Source organism: Lithobates pipiens, unplaced genomic scaffold, assembly GCF_037356315.1.
Source record: "Lithobates pipiens isolate NorthernLeopardFrog02 unplaced genomic scaffold, aLitPip1_a1.2 Scaffold_18, whole genome shotgun sequence".
Lineage (NCBI taxonomy): Eukaryota > Metazoa > Chordata > Amphibia > Anura > Ranidae > Lithobates > Lithobates pipiens.
Window position 1 is genome coordinate 225,143,678 of NW_027507758.1, and position 21,072 is coordinate 225,164,749.

General features: G+C 44.9%; 1 protein-coding gene across 5 annotated transcripts in view; it reads right to left on the minus strand.

Moving 5' to 3' along the window:
- The window catches only part of LOC143987702 (scavenger receptor cysteine-rich domain-containing protein DMBT1-like), a 136,272-nt gene that overhangs the window by 96,214 nt on the left and 18,986 nt on the right, over positions 1-21,072 (minus strand). For 3 of the 5 annotated variants that reach the window (XM_077486640.1, XM_077486643.1, XM_077486639.1), the window contains exons 3-7: positions 15,612-15,926; positions 12,438-12,470; positions 9,036-9,065; positions 6,681-6,710; positions 6,441-6,594 (exon numbers count right to left, since the gene is read on the minus strand). In XM_077486640.1, coding sequence (XP_077342766.1) covers positions 6,441-6,594; positions 6,681-6,710; positions 9,036-9,065; positions 12,438-12,470; positions 15,612-15,926 — 562 coding nt within the window. The remainder of the gene's footprint in view (positions 1-6,440; positions 6,595-6,680; positions 6,711-9,035; positions 9,066-12,437; positions 12,471-15,611; positions 15,927-21,072) is intronic. The other 2 variants (XM_077486641.1, XM_077486642.1) reach the window with 2 other exon arrangements.

Sequence of the window (21,072 nt, forward strand, 5' to 3'; positions counted from 1 at the left end):
TCTGACCAGCGCACGACGATGTACGTCGACAGAATGGCACGGGCAGGCATATTGGCGTACAGGTACGTCCAATATTCGATGCCGCCCTGCCATCGGGAGCGCGCCGCCGGCGGCGCGCTCCCGCGCTGGTCGGGACCCCCGTGAGTCTGGTCGCGGGACCCGCGGACTCGATCGCCGCGGCATCCCCGCGATCGTCTCACGGAGCGGCCGAATGGAGGAAATACTGTGTAAACAACATTTTTCCATTCTGCCTAGCAACTAGTGACGCTGATCTCTGCTCCATGTGATTGGAGCAGAGATCAGTGTACACTAAATGAAAGCCCAACCCCCCCACAGTTAGTAACACACCCCTAGGAACACTTAACCCTTACACTGCCACCCACTGGTTAACCCTTTCACTGCCAGTGTCATTTACACAGGAATCACTGCATTTATATAGCAGTGATTACTGTATAAATGACAATGGTCCCAAAAATGTGTCAAAAATGTCCGATGGGTCCCCCACAATGTCGCAGTCACAATAAAAATCGCAGATCGCCGCTATTACTAGTAAAAAAAAAAAGAATAAAAAATTATTAATAAAAATGCTATAAAACTATCCCTATTTTGTAAACGCTATAACTTTTGCGCAAACCAATCAATAATCGCTTATTGCGATTTTTTTTACTAAAAATATGTAGAAGAATACGTATCGGCCTAAACTGAGGGAAAAACATTTTTTTTATATATTTTTGGGGGATATTTATTATAACAAAAAGTAAAAAATAATGCGTTTTTTTTCAAAATTATCGCTCTATTTTTGTTTATAGCGCAAAAAATAAAAACCGCAGGGGTGATCAAATACCACCAAAAGAAAGCTCTATTTGTGGGAAAAAAAAGGACGTCAATTTTGTTTGGGAGCCACGTCGCACGACCGCGCAATTGTCAGTTAAAGCGACGCAGTGCCGAATCGCAAAAAGTGGTCTGGTCTTTGACCAGCAAATTGGTCCGGTCTGAAAGTGGTTAAGGTGTCACCGGAAGTTGCATCACTGCCATCTTATTTCCGGAAGTGTATGTTTCACCTTTACCCTTTCACCAAAATACCCCTCTTGAACCTCTACTTTCTAGTTTTCCTTTATTAATTGGGCCAATTCTTTCTTTGATATTATATGCCATCCACATAATTGTCATCCACATAAGAGATTTAGACAATTATGTGGATGGCATATAATATCAAGAAAGAATTGGCTCAATTAATAAAGGAAAACTAGAAAGTAGAGGTTTAAGAGGGGTATTTTGGTGAAAGGGTAAAGGTGAAACATACACTTCTGGAATTAAGATGGCGGCAACGCCACTTCCGGTGACACCTTAACAGGTAATTGAGGGTAATATAAAAGGATTGGTTGGTAGAGGTTCCCACAGCTTCCTGATGATGCTAAACTGCAAAACGCATAGAAGCTGTGGGAGACATACTTTCTTTGAGGAATTAGCCAGGAACAGGTCGGCTGAGTGGAGGGAGGAGAGAACCACCTGCGGAACATCATTGGCTTGCCCCGATCCCATGCTGTTTTCTTATGGCTGGATAAGCTTGGTGTCGGCTAATAGACACACTGAAATGTGAGTGCAATATGTTTTAAAAGAATTTCCTAATTAAAGGTGAAACGGTTTTACACTATATTGGTTCTATTTATCTTTGTATGAACATACGGTTATTGAGGAATTGCTAACGGGAGAGGTAAATTGAGGATTGGTTAACCGTTGAATGGACCGAAGGCTTACTGTATGGTGAAGTCTGGTGAGTGGCCATTCTAAAAGGTGGTGGTGGCACGATGTTGGTTTTCCTTTTGTGACACATGTGGAATATTCATCAGAAGATGAACAGGGATTGAGATGACACAGTTGCAGATGATTGAAACAACCATTGCTTATTAAGGACTATGATTTATTGAGACACAAATTTGCATTTGATGTTATAAACAGTGTTTTTTTTATATATTTGGGGGCCACTTTGGGGGTTCATAATGTATTAAAGTAATATAGTGATTATAAGTGAGTTTTGGCACATATTTAGTTAAAGTATTTTTAGAGTTTTGGGGGGAATATCAGCAGGAGGTGCAATCCCCAAGTATATATTGTGCACTTAGGGAAAGTTACTTACCTTGTCCCCTGCAATGTCTCCCCGCTGTGTGTGCGAGCTAGGGTTGCCACCTTTTCTTCAAGCTAAACCGGAACACTTTAACAGCGCACAGCAAATTTTTACCTCTCCTTAGAGACCCCCCATTAGAACAGAGTGCCCTTATATCAGCGCCCTATTAGATTAAAGACCAGCATTATATCAGAGTCCCTTTATATCAGTGCCCCCCAAAGACTTCCATCAGTTCAGGAATCCCCCTTTCACATTAAAGTCTCCTTTAGATCAGGAGTCCCCCTTCATCGGGTTTCGGGAGTCTGGAGTCCCCCTTTACACTAGGAGTCACCCTTAACATTAGGAGCACTGTACTGAGCATCAATGGTCCCCCTATGAGATCAGAGTCCCCCCTTCACATCAGAGTCCTCCCTCACAACAGCAGGGGCCCGTTATATCAGTAACTCCTCATATCAAGGGCCCCTTTACATTAGGAGCCCTCCTTAAATCAAGAGACCCTCTTTCAAATCTCAATTTACATTAGTAGTCTTCTTTACATCAGTACCCTGGTGTGACAGTAGGGGGCAGAGTAATAGGAGGGTAGCAGAGTGTGACAGGGGGGGCACATAGTGACAGGAGGGGATGCAGAGTGTGACAGGAGGGGGAAGAGTGTGACAGGAGGGGGCAGAGTATGACAGGAGGGGTGCAGTGTGTGACAGGAGGGGGGTGCAGAGTGTGACAGGAGGGGGATGCAGAGTGTGACAGGAGAGGGATGCAGAGTGTGACAGGAGGGGTGCAGTGTGATAGGAGGGTGATGCAGAGTGTGACAGGAGGGGGATGCAGAGTGTGACAGGAGGGGGTGCAGTGTGACAGGAGGGGATGCAGTGTGACAGGAGGGGGTGCAGTGTGACAGGAGGGGGTGCAGAGTGTGACAGGAGGGGGTGCAGAGTGTGACAGGAGGGGGAAGAGTGTGACAGGAGGGGGAAGAGTGTGACAGGAGGGGGCAGAGTGTGGCAGGAGGGGGCAGAGTGTGACAGGAGGGAGGAGGGGGTGCAGAGTGTGACAGGAGGGGGGGCAGAGTGTGACAGGAGGGGGTGCAGAGTTTGACAGGGGAGGATACAGAGTGTGACAGGAGGGGGTGCAGAGTGACAGAAGGGGATGCGGTGTGACAGGAGGGGGTGCAGAGTGTGACAGGAGGGGGTGCAGAGTGACAGGAGGGGGTGCGGTGTGACAGGAGGGGATACAGTGTGACAAGAGGGGGTGCAGAGTGTGACAGGAGGGGGTGCAGAGTGACAGGAGGGGGTGCAGAGTGTGACAGGAGGGGGTGGAGTGTGACAGGAGGGGGTGCAGTGTGACAGGAGGGGGTGCAGTGTGACAGGAGGTGGTGCAGAGTGTGACAGGAGGGGGTGCGGTGTGACAAGAGGGGATGCGGTATGACAGGAGGGGGTGCGGTGTGACAGGAGGGGGTGTGGTGTGACAGGAGGGGGTGCGGTGTGACAAGAGGGGATGCGGTGTGACAGGAGGGGATGCTGTGTGACAAGAGGGGGTGCAGGGTGTGACAGGAGGGGGTGCAGAGTGACAGGAGGGGGTGCGGTGTGACAGGAGGGGATGCAGTGGGACAAGAGGGGGTGCAGGGTGTGACAGGAGGGGGTGCGGTGTGACAGGAGGGGGTGCAGTGTGACAGGAGGGGGTGCGGAGTGTGGCAGGAGGGGGTGCAGTGTGTGACAGGAGGGGGTGCAGAGTGACAGGAGGGGGTGCGGTGTGACAGGAGGGGATGCGGTGTGACAGGAGGTGGTGCAGAGTGTGACAGGAGGGGGTGCAGTGTGACAGGAGGGGGTGCAGTGTGACAGGAGGGGGTGCGGTGTGACAAGAGGGGATGCGGTATGACAGGAGGGGGTGCGGTGTGACAGGAGGGGGTGTGGTGTGACAGAAGGGGGTGCAGTGTGACAGAAGGGGGTGCAGTGTGACAGGAGGTGGTGCAGAGTGTGACAGGAGGTGGTGCAGAGTGTGACAGGAGGTGGTGCAGAGTGTGACAGGAGGTGGTGCACAGTGTGACAGGAGGTGGTGCACAGTGTGACAGGAGGGGGTGCGGTGTGACAGGAGGTGGTGCAGAGTGTGACAGGAGGGGGTGCGGTGTGACAAGAGGGGATGCGGTGTGACAGGAGGGGATGCTGTGTGACAAGAGGGGGTGCAGGGTGTGACAGGAGGGGGTGCAGAGTGACAGGAGGGGGTGCGGTGTGACAGGAGGGGATGCAGTATGACAAGAGGGGGTGCAGGGTGTGACAGGAGGGGGTGCGGTGTGACAGGAGGGGGTGCAGTGTGACAGGAGGGGGTGCGGAGTGTGGCAGGAGGGGGTGCAGTGTGTGACAGGAGGGGGTGCAGAGTGACAGGAGGGGGTGCGGTGTGACAGGAGGGGATGCGGTGTGACAGGAGGTGGTGCAGAGTGTGACAGGAGGGGGTGCAGTGTGACAGGAGGGGGTGCAGTGTGACAGGAGGTGGTGCAGAGTGTGACAGGAGGGGGTGCGGTGTGACAGGAGGGGGTGTGGTGTGACAGGAGGAGGTGCAGTGTGACAAGAGGGGGTGCAGAGTGTGACAGGAGGTGGTGCAGAGTGTGACAGGAGGTGGTGCAGAGTGTGACAGGAGGGGAATGCGGCATTACAGGAGGGGGGTGCGGTGTGACAGGAGGAGGTGCGGTGTGACAGGAGGTGGTGCAGAGTGTGACAAGAGGGGTGCAGAGTGTGACAGGAGGGGATGCAGTGTGACAGGAGGGGGTCGCAGAGTAACAGAGGAGGGTGACTGTAGGACACACACTATACATTGGGCACTGTGTAGAAGAGTCAGCAACCTGCTGTTGCAGTGTATAAAGTTCTGGCAATGGGTGGGTGGGAGCAGCCTAAGAGCAGCAGGGGACTCTCTTACCTTACAAGCTGGACAGGAGCAGCATGGCTGAAGACAAGACATGGGAGGCGGAGTTAGGAGGCGGGGCTGCTTTGCACAGAGGCACAGAAGATGAAAGGCACAGTTAAGCAGACAGGAGCAGCATGGCTGAAGGCAAGATGCGGGAGCCGAATTCGGGGGCGGAGATGGGAGGCGGAGCTGCTCTGCACGGAACGATCATGCTGCTAAGTAAGTATCGCACAGGGCTAAGCACTTACTGTACACACACAGTAAAGAAAAGTCTCACCCATACAAAGCCCTCAATTCTCACCCACCCATCATCCAGCAGCTCATCCCACCTTCCTCTGAATGACACTTTTCCCACTTCCCCTCTCAACTGACAGCAGTGTGTCCGGGTGTCAGGCACACTGAAAACTGGACATGTGTGTCAAAACCCGGACTGTCCGGGGGAAAACCGGACAAGTGGCAACCCTAGTGCGAGCTGTCTCCTCGCTCGATTCACACAGTGCCGAGTTTCGCCGGGCTCTGTTCCCTGCGAGTGTTGCAACGCATGGGGACAGAGAACGGCCCCAAATTCAAAAAAGTAAAAACACAGTACATGTACAGTATACTGTAATCTTACAGATTACAGTACTGTATGAAAAAAATACACATCCCCTTTGTCTCTAGTGGTCTGTCCAGTGTCCTGCATGCACTTTTATATTATAATTTATAAATACTGTTTTTTCTCCCTGGAATTTGGAGATTGTCCATAGCAACCAAAAAGTGTCCCTTTATGTCAAAAGTGGTTTTAGACCAGCTAGAAAACAGTGATAATAAATTAGAATCACTTGCAGAAAATGAGCGATAGCGATTTGTGGGGAAATTTGTTATCAAACACTAAATCTAATGACAGCGACAATTCTGCAGCTAAACAAATTTCAGTGTTTTTGGATTTGATTACATTATTGAATACTTTTTATTATTATTATATTATTATTATAATTTATAGTTATTAATTATATTATAATTTATGATTCATTTTTCAAACTTTATCATACCCAGGATGTCTACTAGACTCTGATTTGGACAGATTTAAGTGCGTTAGTCCTAAGAATTACAGGCCTAGAATATAAAATGGCAAATTTCCATGCAAAATAATTGTACCTCTTTCAGCACCAAAAATCTGAAATAATCATATCGCCAGGGAGGTTAAATTATGTTTTTCAAAATATAAAAAGAAAATAATAATTCATCAACTTAAATCATAAATTCATCTCTGAAATGAAGGCTGCCTTGAAACAACATGTAGACTGTGTAGGGGTGTGTAGCTAATTGAATAAACAGCAGGTGCTTAATCAGTCTTGAAAACTATCTTCTGGGATACCAGCCTGGAAAAAACTTGTGCAAAAGTTGTGCTACTAGCCAGAACAGAATAACCTTCTACCTATGCACTTACTGAAAATGTGTAAACGTCAACTCCACGCGATAATCTCTTGATGTCTCAATTTTCCATACGCAGAAACTATTAGGTGGATAATCACTGGGGAAATTTGGGCTGGTTATAACCCCAGAAAACTGCATGATGTTACCTCCACAACTGGTGTAATGCTCTGTGATATATAAAAATAAATAACTATAGGCATTGTAATTAATCAATTCTAAATAATAGAAAATAAATGCAAAGATTAATACATACGCGTTGTCCAATGTGGGATCAGTGAAATTGCTGTAAATTAAATACATATCTGATCATGCATGTTATAGCTAAAAAGTTAACAGAGATTAAACATTTTCTTCTTTAATAAGCCAAAGAATGCAAATTTTATGGTGCATATCCTAATAAAAAGCATAATTATAGTCATCATTATTTAATCAAACAGAATGAGTGATAGACACATAGGGGGTTATTTACTGAAGGAAAATCCACTTTGCACTGCAAGTGCACTAGAAAGTGCACTTGGAAGTAAACTCGCTGTAGATCCGAAGGGGACATGCCACGAAAATAAAAAACAGAATTTTAGCTTCCACATGATTGGATGATAAAATCAGTAGAACTTCCACTCATTTCAAATCTACCCCTTAGATTTATGCCACATACACACGTAGCCGACTATCCGACGGACTTAGTCCGGCGGACTTCCCGCCAGACTGTCCGTCGGACTTTCCGAACGGGCTACTTGCCCACACACGGCACTTTTTCAGCGGACTAATATGGCGTACTAAGTCCGCCGTACTATCCGCCCTACTTTTGAAATGAACGGACTCGCCCACACATGCGGAGGAAAGTCCGCTCATTTTGAGCGCGTCTCCAGGTAGGCGGGGCCAGCGACGTCTCCTTTGCGGGCCCCGCCTACCTGGAGACGCGCTCAAAATGAGCGGACTTTCCTCCGCCTGTGTGGGCGAGTCCACCTGGTATGGACTTAAAGGGGAACCCCAACGCCGAAAAAAATTGGCAGGTCCACATCAGACCCTTGTCCGAGCACGCTACCCGGCTGGCCAGGAAAGGGGGGGACGAGTGAGCGCCCCCCCCCTCCAAGCCGTACCAGGCCGCGTGCCCTCAACATGGGGGGTGCCTTGGGGAAGGGGGGCCGCGCGGCCCCCCCACCCCAAAGCACCTTGTCCCCATGTTGATGAGGACAAGGGCCTCTTCCCGACAACCCTGGCCGTTGGTTGTCGGGGTCTGCAGGCGGGGGACTTATCGGAATCCGAGAGCCCCCTTTAATAAGGGGGCCCCCGGATACTGGCCCCCCACCCTATGTGAATGAGTATGGGGTACAATGTATCCCTACCCATTCACCTGTAAAATAAAGTACAAAAATATGTACCGGTGGCCCGGTCTTCTGTTGAGAGGATGCTGGGACTGTGACACCATAATAGGCGGGTACATCATCCGATGATGTCCCTATATAAGTCGCCGCACGTCGCATCTGTGCCATTGTGAGCGGAGGACTCGACGAGGCAACATCTGAAGAGAAGAACAGAAGAACAGAAGGCGGCGGCGGCGACGACAGAAGACCGGGCCACCGCCTGTAAAAGAGCTATAAGAAGGCGCGGTGGCCCGGCAGAAGAACTGAAGAGGGGGACAAGACCCCCGAAGTCGGAAGAAGAGGCCGCGGCGAGGAAGAAAGCCGGGCTCCTCCGCTAGCAAAAGAGCTAGAAGAAGATAGCGGAGGAGTCCGGCGAGAAGACCCCCGAAGATGGAAGACCCCCGGAGCTGTGCAATAAACTATTTTATCTTGTGTGTTGTGTTTTTTTTTTGTACTTTATTTTACAGGTGAATGGGTAGGGGTACATTGTACCCCATACTCATTCACATAGGGTGGGGGGGCGGTATCCGGGGGCCCCCTTATTAAAGGGGGCTCCCGGATTCCGATAAGCCCCCCGCCCGCAGACCCCCACAACCAACGGCCAGGGTTGTCGGGAAGAGGCCCTTGTCCTCATCAACATGGGGATAAGGTGCTTTGGGGTGGGGGGGGCCGCCCAAGGCACCCCCCATGTTGAGGGCACACGGCCTGGTACGGCTCGGAGGGGGGGCGCTCGCTCGTCCCCCCTTTCCTGGCTGGCCGGGTAGCGTGCTCGGACAAGGGTCTGATGTGGACCTGCGGGGGACCCCCATGACGATTTTTTTCGGCGTTGGGGTTCCCCTTTAAGTCCATACCAGGTGGCGGGGCCAGCGACCTCTCCTTCGCGGGCCCCACCTACTTGGAGACCCGCTCAAATTTTTCTCCGGGCGGGAAAAGTCCGTTCATTTCAAAAGTACGGCAGACTGGCATACGCACGGCCGGATTGTCCGCCGAAATGCGAGTCCGGCGGGAAGATTGGAGTGCAAAACTACTTTCTAAGTCCGCCGTACTTTCGGGTCAAAAAAGTATGCCGGAGGCTACACACGGGGGGATTGTCCGGCGGACTTGAGTTTGCCGGACTTTTCCACCTGATTGTTTGATCGTGTGTATGCAGCATTAGAGCAACTGCACTTCCAAGTGCACTTGCAGTGCAAAGTGGATTTGCCTTTCATAAATAACCCCCATAGTAACACAATCCAACAAAATACCTGTTGTAAAATCTGGGTATTCCGGATGTTCTGTAAACAAAATACATATTTGTTACTGAATTTCAATAACTAGAGGCAGGTATACGTAAAACAAACTTAAAAATGTGAATGTGCAACATTTTGAATATTGCCTCCATCAATGGCTTGTCTTTAATCTGCCTTGTAGGTTTGCATTTTTTTGTATAATTATATATATATATATATATATATATATATATATATATATATATATATATATATATATATTCTGTACATTTTTTTTTTTTAGCAAAAGCACCCGCAGTATACAAGCTAATGAATAAAGTATACAGCCACTATGTCAAACTTGGAATACTCTTTTTGGTATGACATTGTTCACTAACAATACATATAAAAAAAGACTTGGAGTACAGTAGAAGTCAACAGGCCCAGGTTATGTCTGTGAGGGTAAAAGTAAATAAAAGATGAAATGGGGGTGGCGTGTGTAATGCACTGCAACTGTCACTTTTTATAGACTGGCCACAGATCCTGACCTATCAGAAATAAAAGAACTGCGGTGCTAGCTCCAGGCCCTACAGAAGAAGTTGCACCATCGAAGTGTTTCTCTATTTCTAATAAGTCAGTTTGATTTCTTCTATATACTATTGCTTCACTAAATTCTCTAAGTCCAAAAGAAAAAGCTAGACAGCAGTGAAATGTGGGCATAAAAAAACATTCAACCCCACTTATATTCAAGCACAAAAAAATACTTAAAGTAGAACTATTGGCAGCTATTAAAAGTATGTGCTGCGGCACTCATTTATACCGCAATCCATGTTTACAGTTTTCTCTTAGTCCCCCTGCAAAGTCTCACCAAAACCTGGTAATCCTGCCAGTGAAGTTCACCTAATGTTGCAGGGGGCATAGCTATCAGCATTGTCACTGCCAAGTCTTAAGCCAGCATCTGGCCACACCTAGTCCTGTCCACTGCTTTCCTAAATTACAGCACTAAAGGAAGATTTGTTTTTTTTTTCATTTAGGAGGCTTGTGCATCACATAGTAACTGAAAATGGGAATAGTTTAGAATGAATTTAGCTGTTAACTAGGGTTAACTGCTTATTTTGTCAGGGGCTAAACGAATAAGGTTATATATTTGCCTTATTTCTAATGCCGCATACACACAAACTGACTTTTCGACAGCAAAGGTCAGACGGAACAAATCCGTCGGACAATTCGAGCGTGTGTGGGCTCCATCGGACCTTTGCTGTCCAAAAATCTGATGGACTTTAGAAATAGAACATGTTTCACATTTTTCCGCTGGAACTCCGCTGCACCCAGTTCCTATGGAGAAATCCGCTCGTCTGTATGCTAGTCGGACAGAAGAAAACCGGCGCTAGGGCAGCTATTGGCTACTGGCTATGAATTTCCATATTCTAGTCCGGTCATACGTCATCAACTTCAAATCTGTCAGACTTTGGTGTGATTGTGTGTGGCCAAGTCCGTTCATTTGGAAAGTCCATCGAACCTAGTCTGCCGGAAAGTCCGGTTGTGTGTACGCAGCATAACTGTCTCAACAGCAAGCATTCTCCTCCATTGTTAGACCATTTGGAATGTGGACAGGTCCTTGATATCCTCCTATACAATGCAGGATATAATTGCTGGTCTTGCATTGTACATGAAGATGTCAAAGAGTTGCGACTGGAGATTTTAGGAGTCTGGTCCCAGAAAGAGGAGGATCTGGGATAAAGAATAAGGTAAGTATATCATCTCTCTAGGCCAGGGTTTTTCAAACTGTGTGCCGTGGGAGAATTGCAGGTGTGGCGTGGGATCATTCATGTTGTTCACCGGGCCCGGTGGTGGCAAGTGCACAGGCCTTTACACGGACATGGTCATCTGTGCTACCATGCCTGTGTGCAATTTGGATTGGTTGTTCACCACCACCAGACCCCACCAATCCAGATTGCCAATATGATTGGGCTGTGGCTTGGCTGCCAGCAGTGTGCCAGGACAGGTGCTGTGCCAGGTGCTTCCAGCCAATGAGGTGCTGAGCACAGCGTGCCTCAAAGTGACATCATTCCCTCCTCCAGTCTCCCCCACAACAGAGCAGAGAAGCCAGAAGTCTCTGGCTGTCCCACACGGTGTGGAGCTGAGAAGGTAAAACGAGAGAAGAGATGGGGATGGATGGACCAGTGTGTGATTATATTGGCAGTAAATATAAGCCGCAATCTTATGTGATCCCCATTCCCCAATATTATATCAGTAGGGAAATATAATATATTCAAAAGCAGCAGTCTTGTGTGAGCCCCAATATTATATATCAGCGATATATAATATTGTGGCTCACACAAGACTTCTGCTTTTGTATATATTATATTTATTACTGACCACAAAAATTGTTAAATCTTTTCAGGCATGCCACAAAATTCTTAGATCCTATGGGTGCGCTGCAAGACAAAAAAGTTTGAGAAACACTGCTCTAGGCAGAACAAGCAGTTACCCATACAGTGGGAGTGGGACCCACTGCAAGGGTAAATCCTTTTTCCCCGGAGTTCAGCTCTACGGCATAGGCGTGCACAGGGGGGGTGCCAATATGCCTAGGCACAACCTAATTACTCTCTGAGGTGCTGACTCCCCCCTACTGCCCGGGCTTTCCCCCATGTTCCTCCCCCCAGTGCTGCTGTCTTCGTTCGGCTGCTGCGGGGAATGTTTCAGGATGGAGAGCGGAGGAAAGGGCTAGTCAATATGTAATTTACTGACCCCTTCCTTTTCTAAATGAACACAGTGAACACACTCCCTCACTGTGTTCATTCATAACTGAAGCATAGTAAAGTGTATCTACTATGCTTCAGTTTGTGAATGAACGGGAAGCCGCTCAGCATAGAACACTTTCAATTCATTCACTGCCCTGTGCAGCTGAGGCTGCGGAGAAAGGCATGTGTGTTTGAGCTTTGAGCTGCACAAACTAATGCAATAGGCTGTGCACACCTATGCTCTAAGAAACATACATTTGCAGACACAAAGTAGCTCGAACATAAAACTGCCCATATTTTTCTACACCCAGGGAGATGCAGAGTAGCTTTTCCTCCACAATGTTCGTTAATTCTATGTAGGTGGAAAGGTATGTCACATTAGGCCTATGTCCTAACACCATACGCATCACTGCCCGTGCCACACTGTTTGCAGGCGTCAACTACAGAGGAACCACTGCAGTGGTACCAATGTATTTAGATCAGGTTTTTAGAATATAACTCATACACTCAAGGTCATTAGCTGGTTAAAAAAATAAAAAAAACATAGCTGATTTTTCCCTGCTGAATAACTGAAAATGGTCCATAAATATACTGTAAGAAGTAAAAGTTCTGCCTTGTCTCTGTACCGACCACAGTCCTATTTTATGAGTGACAGGTTTTTTTATTTATTGAAGAAATAATAAAATAGTATTACCTGTAGTACCATATAAATGGGCGTTTTGAGAATCTGAAAGGATGAACATATAATTTATTATTAGTCAGTGAAATGTGTCGATCTGCCAAGGCAAAAATAATCCTGATACTAAAATCTTAATAATGCTTATACTTTGGATAAAACCTATTTTGTCACATATCACATTTGTGTACAATGGCTCCAGATTGCTTATGGTTTTATGGAAATTATGTTATTTATTTTAATATCAATGATGACTAAATCAGCCAGCTCAATGACATTTATACTGTAAGCTCTTATGCCGCGTACACATGACCGAACTTTCCGGCAGAAAAGGTCAGATGGAATCATTCCGTCGGATATTACGATCATATGTGGGCTTCCTCTGACTTTTTTCTTCAAAATTTCAGATGGACCTAGAAATAAAACATGTTTCAAATCTGTCCGATGGATTCAATTTCTTTCGGTTCCGTTTGTCTGCATGCTGGTCTGATGGACCAAATACGACGCAAGGGCAGCTATTGGCTACTGGCTATTGAACTTCCTCTTCTAGTCCCGTTGTACATCATCATGTTCAAAACGAACTGACTTTAGTTCGTTCGTGTGTGGGCAAGTCCGTTTGTTCGGAACTCCATCAGGAAGACTGTCAGACCTTTTCTGCCGGAAAGTCCAGTCGTGTGTACGCGGCATTAGAATTGTCTGGCCGCATGAGCTGATACCTTATTAATACTGCTACAGAAATGGGCTCTGTCTGAATTAAAAAATGCCTTCCAAACTAAACTAACTGTAGCATTTCTGAGAGGGACAACATTTTACCAAAATTCAAAGAAGGTTTTTCCCCTTTCTCTGGAGAAAAAAGGAATTATCACTCAAAAATGGCAGCATTTTTTTTTCAAGAAAATAAGCACGTCAGACATATGGTCCTAGATCAGTGGTTCTCAACCTAGGGGTCGGGACCCCCTCAGGGGTCAAATGATGATTTGCTAGGGGTCACAGAATCCTGGGCTGTTCCTGAAGCCCCCACCTCTCTCCCAGTCTTTTTGCAGCCGTTCAGCAGGGCTGTCCCTGGAGTCTGTGGCCGCCCAGCTGGGCTGATCCTTGAACCCGCGGCCGCCCACTTAGCCTCTTCGCAACCATCCATTCAGTTCATGGCATGGTTGGGGGGCAGAGACTAGAAGTCAGCTAATTGGTAAGGAATGTTAAGTGGGAGGGGCTGGAGGAGATCCTATCTCTTGATTTCGGTATAGGTGTCACTGCTATGAGACATCACAAAGTCAGAGCCACAGTGAAGTTGGAGACACAGTGAGTAACACTACCTGTGATTATAGTTGCCATTAAAAGTCCCTACTACAGTTCTCAGAACTCCCCCACCCCACCAAGGAATAAGGAATAAAAATAGTGAATACATGGAAAGGAGAGGAAAAGATGGGAAGGAACAAAGAAAAGGGAGAGTAAGAATAAGATAGAGAACAAGAAAGACGGCTAGAGAGAGGGATGGGGGAAAAACCCAAAATTAGGATAGAGACAGCTAAAAGGGAAATAAAAGGAGAACAAAGAGAGAGAGTGTTACATCCCAAAATGTACCATAAGGGGTTTTAATACTGTACGAGTGGAAGAGACTCAGGGAGTGCTAAATGTCCGTGGGTTAGGGGCACAAATTACTTGTCTTGCCTTGGGTGCTGACAACCTACACTACAAAAATAATTTTACTGTTAAAATTTCCCAAGTTGTGGGGACCCCTAGGAAGGGGTCACGGCACTAGAAAGGTTGAGAACCACTGTTCTAGATGCACCCAATCCATATATTTCAAACAAAGCAGGACCTTATCACATTGGCTGAGAAAATGTCTACATCTATAAATACACTTTTGTGGTAAATACATTATTAGTCTTCATATGTGATTAAAGGCTACATTATCACTATAGGTTTTATAGTGTACTATTTCATTGCCTGAGGCAAGTAAGCCTGATTTGTACTCCATTTCATATGTCTCTCGCTATCACTTTGATCATTTGTGTTGATACTTTGCGGCCACTAACAGGTAATATTGTCCATGGTAGTGGATGGCGATAGACCTGACAGTCATGCATGAAATGAGCACTAGAATACTTCTAGCCGTTTATTTTTCTGAAAATAAAAAAAAATCATAGTGAGTGTATAAATTAAAAATAATGTAGCAATGCATGTCATGAATGTGTTTTTAGCATGTAATTTAAATATATTTTCAAGTTTGGTTACATGTATCATGCTCTGATTTCTTTACAGGTGGCAACCTTTTGAGCTGGCCTCCGTTGTTACCTGTAGTAAAAATAGCTTTCTCCATAGACAACCAACAGTGCATGTTCAGTGGATTGATAGATTGAGGGACTGTCTGATGAATGTTTAGGAAAAGTAGCATTCAGCTTTTTCTTACATTGGGTGAATGTTACAGTAAAAATTAACTGATGCTGCCATTAGTGAAAGAAAAGTCACTTTTACTGGTGGAATCCTGGCCAAATGTTCACCTATTTTTGGCCTGGCACAGGAGTGAATGTTCCTCAAAGAAGTAAATATAGAGTGAAATGACCATCAAATCATTGATAAATACTCCCCGTATCGAGTCAATGACCCAGAATAAGCGCGCAGAACATGAGTGGCTGCATGAATTTCCCATGTCAAAAGACTTTACAGGTAGTAGAATTCGTATGACCACTTTAAAATTAAGTTAGCATCTACCATATTTCTGTCACCATAATTTCACATGTTCAAACTCTTGCACTTTCTATGTGTTTTTAGATAAGGGAATTTAATTGTACACTTTTAATTTAAAATACCTTGTTCTCTCACTTACTGTAGGGCCTTGAAAAAGTACAACAAATAATGGCCTGTTTGTGCAGATTTATGAAATACATACTTTTTTTTTTAATATTTTTTTTTCATAACATGTTTGATACAGGGTTTGTTTTCAAAGTTTGGAAATTTGACATTCAAATGTTTAAGCATGGGAAGAACATATACTATGGAAATAGCTGGGAAAGACCAATGTCACGAATCATCAAATTATTATGTGTGTGTTTAAGTATAAGGAGAACGTGAATTTTACAGTGCAGCTTGTAACATACTGTACATATCAGCATTAAAAAAAAAACACTATAAAGCATGTCTCTCTAGGTACTAAAACCTGTATGTTGTTTTAAAAGAGCAACAATCATATACCTGAGCAGATGACACTTGCGTCTTCACTGTGTCTACAGTTATGGGAGCCCCATCCAAGATGATTGCATTGGTAAAGGTACTGCTCATTTCCAACACACCGCACATTATCAAGTAAAATACTCCCATTACCCGGTCCAAAATGAGCCGAAATTAGAGCAGCAACACCAGACCCGCATTTCAGCTGTCGACACACAACATGAGCATTATTGATGTCCCATATGTCATCACATACTGTTCCCCACTCTGTTCCATTATATATTTCCACACGTCCAGCACATCTGTCCAAGCCACCCACCAGTCGGATAGGGTTAATTTCTAAACAATACAAAATATTTTAGGTTAGGACATTTATTTAAGTGTACTTACTGTGTACCCTAAAGTCATTCTTTATAGAATTTTCACATATACATGCTTCCTCTTACATATTTTAGTGGCTTTGGACAAATAATCTCTCCAGTTACATTTCAAGATAAAATATTAGCCAAATTCGAAGTGCATTGATTTTGTTGGGTCTGCTGACTCATAGGAATGATTTACTAAAGGAGTAGAGAATATTCACTCAATAAAATGAATGTTCCCTTATCTTAGTAAATTAAACACATTTTTTTCAGTTTAATGCCCAATCATGTGCAGGAAATAAAAAAAAAAAAAAAAAAGCATTGTGAGAAGGAGTAGTAAAGCATAACTATTTTGTGGCACTGAAAAGCAGGGAGCAAAAGCTGCAAATGCAGCAAGCAAAAATGGTTGCTTACATGTACATATTGTATATAACAAGTTATACAGCATTATAAGGTTTTCAAGCCGTTAACACATAATGTATATACACACTCCTTTTTATGCTGTACACACATGTAGTGAAAAAGAAAATGTTGCATATACTGTACAGATATGGTGGCAACCCCCAGACATTGTATTTTGACAGTGGAACCTGCGAACAAATGTTTTCAATCATGACCGTTCAACAAAAGTTGATCAAATGATTTACTTTTGTTGAGAAAGGACTGCCACACACTGAAAAAATGTGGCTGGTCCCTGTAGAACCAGCCAAATTTCGACCAGTGTATGGTCGGCTTTACTGTTCCCAAATCTGAGTATATATTGGCCAACACATTCCACCAACACAAAATGGCTAGATAGAGGCTACAGTACTGCTTAGAAACATGCTGAAAGCCCTGCTCAGTTGGATTGGAAGGGATCTTGGGAACATTGTGTAGCTGAGTGCCAAGTGCTAAAGCCAGCATCTCTACTTTCTCTCACTGCAGGCTCACAGGCAGGATCTGTGTAAAATTGGTTCTTGCCCCTCCCCCTCTCCTGGCAGAGAGCTTGAGCTACTTGGGTAGCAAGAGAGCTTGAGCCAATCAAGGAGCAGGAGAGTCTGAGCCAATTGGAGCATGGGAAAGATAACCTGCTGTATTGAGGGGACACTAGGAAGTGAATTTTCTTAAAGAGCACAGCAGAATACCATTGAATGGCAGTGGGATGGACTCCAAACTGCAGGAGGAGAAGAAGAGAAGAGCCTGGACTTTTCTCCCAGGTGGGGGTGGGGACTACATTATTCTTGTGTAGGTATGCCGTGCTGAGATGACTTTCTATGGGATGAGCATCTGCCTCAGAGGAAAAGAGCACCACACAGAGAGGTCTTGCTGCCGGTGTCTGATGGTAAGATAGTCCTCCTGCTGCAGCTTACCAGAGACTGTGCAAGTGTGTACCAAAGCCAAGGGACCAAGTCTCTGGGATTTGATGTCTGGACCCACCAAGCATATGAAACGGGACATGTTGCCTGCTAGGAGTGGTGAGAGAACACACATTTAACCCCTTGCTACACCCTGCTCCTTACCTAGTAGATTTCAGATATACATCCACATAATCTTAAAAAGACAGACTTTTGTGCACCACCAACAAAGAGCCCCATCGCAAGCTGGTCAACATTAGTATTAAGTCACCATGTACAATGTCATCAGCTTTAAGGGGTACCCCACTCAGGAACACTTACAGATATTAATGTCTGGGGTATCTTAAAAGAGTGCACTCAAGAACATTATTATTGAGTTAGATGGGCCTAATGGAGCTCAATAGTGGTTATTTTGGTTAAAAAGTGGTTTAACACTGTCGTTATACAGTTAGGCCTTCCAGTTATAACACAACGTTCAATCAATTCAGTTCTGCAACTTTTTAGTGTTTATCTGCTTCATAGTGTTTGCTTCATATCAAGTCTTGTACTGTTACCTGCTTTAAGACAATATATTTACTTAACCTGGTATCTGGTAGTCTGGTTCTATTTGTTAGGGATTCACAACAATGTAGCAATGCACAAACACTTAAGTTGTCCAGGTGGTGTATCTGGATTTTGTAAAAACATTTGACACAGTTCCCCATAAACGTTTACTGTACAAAGTATGGTCCGTTGGCATGAACCATAGGGTGATTACATGGAATGAAAACTGGCTACAAGGGCGAGTTCAGAGGGTGGCGATAAATGAGGAATGGTCAGTGGTGGGAAGTGGGGTCCCCCAGGGTTCTGTGCTGGGACCAACCCTGTTTAATTTGTTCATAAACGACCTGGAGGATGGGGTAAACAGTTCAATCTCTATATTTGCGGACGACACTAAGCTGAGCAGGGCAATAACTTCTCCGCAGGATGTGGAAACCTTGCAAGAAGAGCTGAACAAATTAATGGAGTGGGCAACTACATGGCAAATGAGGTTTAATGTAAAATAATACTTTTGGGTGGCAAAAATATGAATGTAATCTACACACTAGGGGCTGAACCTCTGGGGTCCTAGTAGATAGGCTCAGCAATAGCATGCAATGCCAAGTTGTTGCTAATAAAGCAAACAGAGTATTGGCATGCATTAAAAGGAGAATAACTCCAGGTATAAAGCAATACTTTTCCTACTCTATAAGACTTTGATTTGGCCTCACCTGGAGTATGCTGTCCAGTTCTGGGCACTAGTCCTCTGGAAGGATGTACTGGAAATGGAGCGATTACAAAGAAGGGCAACTAAGCTAATAAAGGGCCTGGAGAATATTAGTTAAGAAAGGTTGCGAGCACTGAAGTTATTCTTTCTGGAGAAGAGATACTTGAGAGGGGATATGATTTCAATTTACAAATACCATACTGGTGACCCCCAAAATAGGGATAAAACTTTTTTTTGCAGAAGGGAGTCTAAGACACGCGGCCACTCATTAAAATGAGAAGAAAATAGGTTTAACCTTAAACTGCGTAGAGGGTTCTTTACTGTAAGAGGGGCAAGGATGTGGAATTCCCTTCCACAAGCATTGGTTTCAGCAGGGGGCATCGATAGTTTCAAAAAACTATTAGATAAGTACCTGAATGACCGCAATAAACAGGGATATACAAGGTAATACTAACATATAATCACACACATAGGTTGGACTTGTGTCTTTTTTTCAACCTCACCTACTATAAACATGGTCCTCTACCTTTAATTGGGTGTGTCAGTGGAGACCAACCTGTTTTAAGAGCTGTGGAAGAACAGAGGGCTATCAGTGGCTTCTGGAGGGGTAAGCACTACAATTTGTGTGTGTGTGTGTGTGTGTGTGTATGTGTGTATATATATATATATATATATATATATATATATATATATAATGAAAAAGACACAATGTGTGACACAATGTCAGAGAGCCTGAGGAAGAGCATCTTTGCTCGGAACTGTACAGTGGCTGTTGCTGTTGTTATGCTTGATACAAGATATTGAAGTAAAAGGAAATTATCGGAACAGTTGTCCTTTCTTTTCCTGAATGATTATTGGTGGATGATTGGAAGTTCCACCTGTTCCACCTGACGCTGTTCTGAACACCCAAATGGATCAACAGGAGAGTAACCTTCCCAAGGTTTGAAATATATATATATATATATATATATATATATATATATATATATATATATATATATATATACACACATACACATATACAGTATCTCACAAAAATGAATACACCCTTCACATTTTTGTAAATATTTTATTATATAATTTCATCATCATTGTTGTCATCATGGAGGAGTGGAAGAGAACTCCAGTGGCAACCTGTGAAGCTCTGGTGAACTCCCTGCCCAAGAGGGTTATGGCAGTGCTGGAAAATAATGGTAGCCACACAAGATATTGACACTTTGGGCCCAATTTGGACATATTCACTTAGGGGTGTGCTCACTTTTGTTGCCAGCAGTCTAAACATTAATGGCTGTGTGCTGAGTTAGTTTGAGGGGACAGCAAATGTACGAGCTGTACACTCACTACTTTACATTGTAGCAAAGTATAATTTCTTCTGTGTTGCCACATGAAAAGATATAATAAAATATTTTCAAAAATGCAAGGGGTGTACTCACTTTTGTGAGATACTGTGTATGTATATATATATATGTGTATATGTATATATATATATATATATATATATATATATATATATATATATATATATATATAAATTATTGCCCCCATAGACGTGGCAATCTCTTACATAACAGCACTCAGACTTATAGAAGTCAGCACTATTGCCTTGAACAAGTCATCTTAAAGAGGTGTTTTTTTTAAAATAACAAACATCATACTTGCCTCCTCTGTGCAAGGGTTTTGCACAAAGGGGGACCCGATCCTCCTCTTCTGTGGTCCCCCAGCAGCGCTCCTGGCTCCTCCTCTTCTCGAGGGCTCGAGACCCGGATTCCCTGGGGGCACTCGTGCAGGCACGCTCCTGAGTCCTGCTGCTGTGTCTATTGATATAGCAGGACTCGGCCCCGCCCCCCAGCACACATGCCAATGCTCCTGCTGTTATCAATCCAGCCAATGAGGATTCCAGACAGAGCTGGAGATGCTCTGTTTGTCCCCGTTGCTGGAACAATCGGGTTTAGGTAAGTAAAAGGGGGGCTCTGGAGAGCAGCTGGACTACAAAATGTTTTTCACCTTAATGCATAAAATGCATTAAGGTGAAAAATCTTGAGGGTTTACAACTGCTTTTAAGCCTTTCGTTCATCAGTAGGTTTTACACACACATTACCAGTGGCTACAGCCACCGAGATTGTGTGTAAATCTGACAAGCAGACTCCTGCCTGTCAGGTGGCAGCATTCGGGGTGGCTGCACTGCCATATATGGAGCTCCCCCATGCGTGCACCCCCACCATGTATCCTGGGCTCTGTTTGCCCATCTGTGGGCCCAGGAAAGACATAGCGACGGTCGGTGGGTAGAGGGGAGGGAGAAGAGCTGAAACACATTCACTCTCCTTCCCTCCTTGTTGCTGACCCTGAAAATGACGTGTTTTATGTCACGTCCAGGTCAGCTGCAAAAGAATGTACTGCAATGTGATCTGCATTACTACACATTCAGTAATGAATGTAATGCCACAACATTGCTTTCCATACGATGGTACAGAGCTTTACATGAAAAGAAATAGCAACTGGGAACCTACTATTCTGGTACAGCACATTCTGCAAATTTGCGGAAG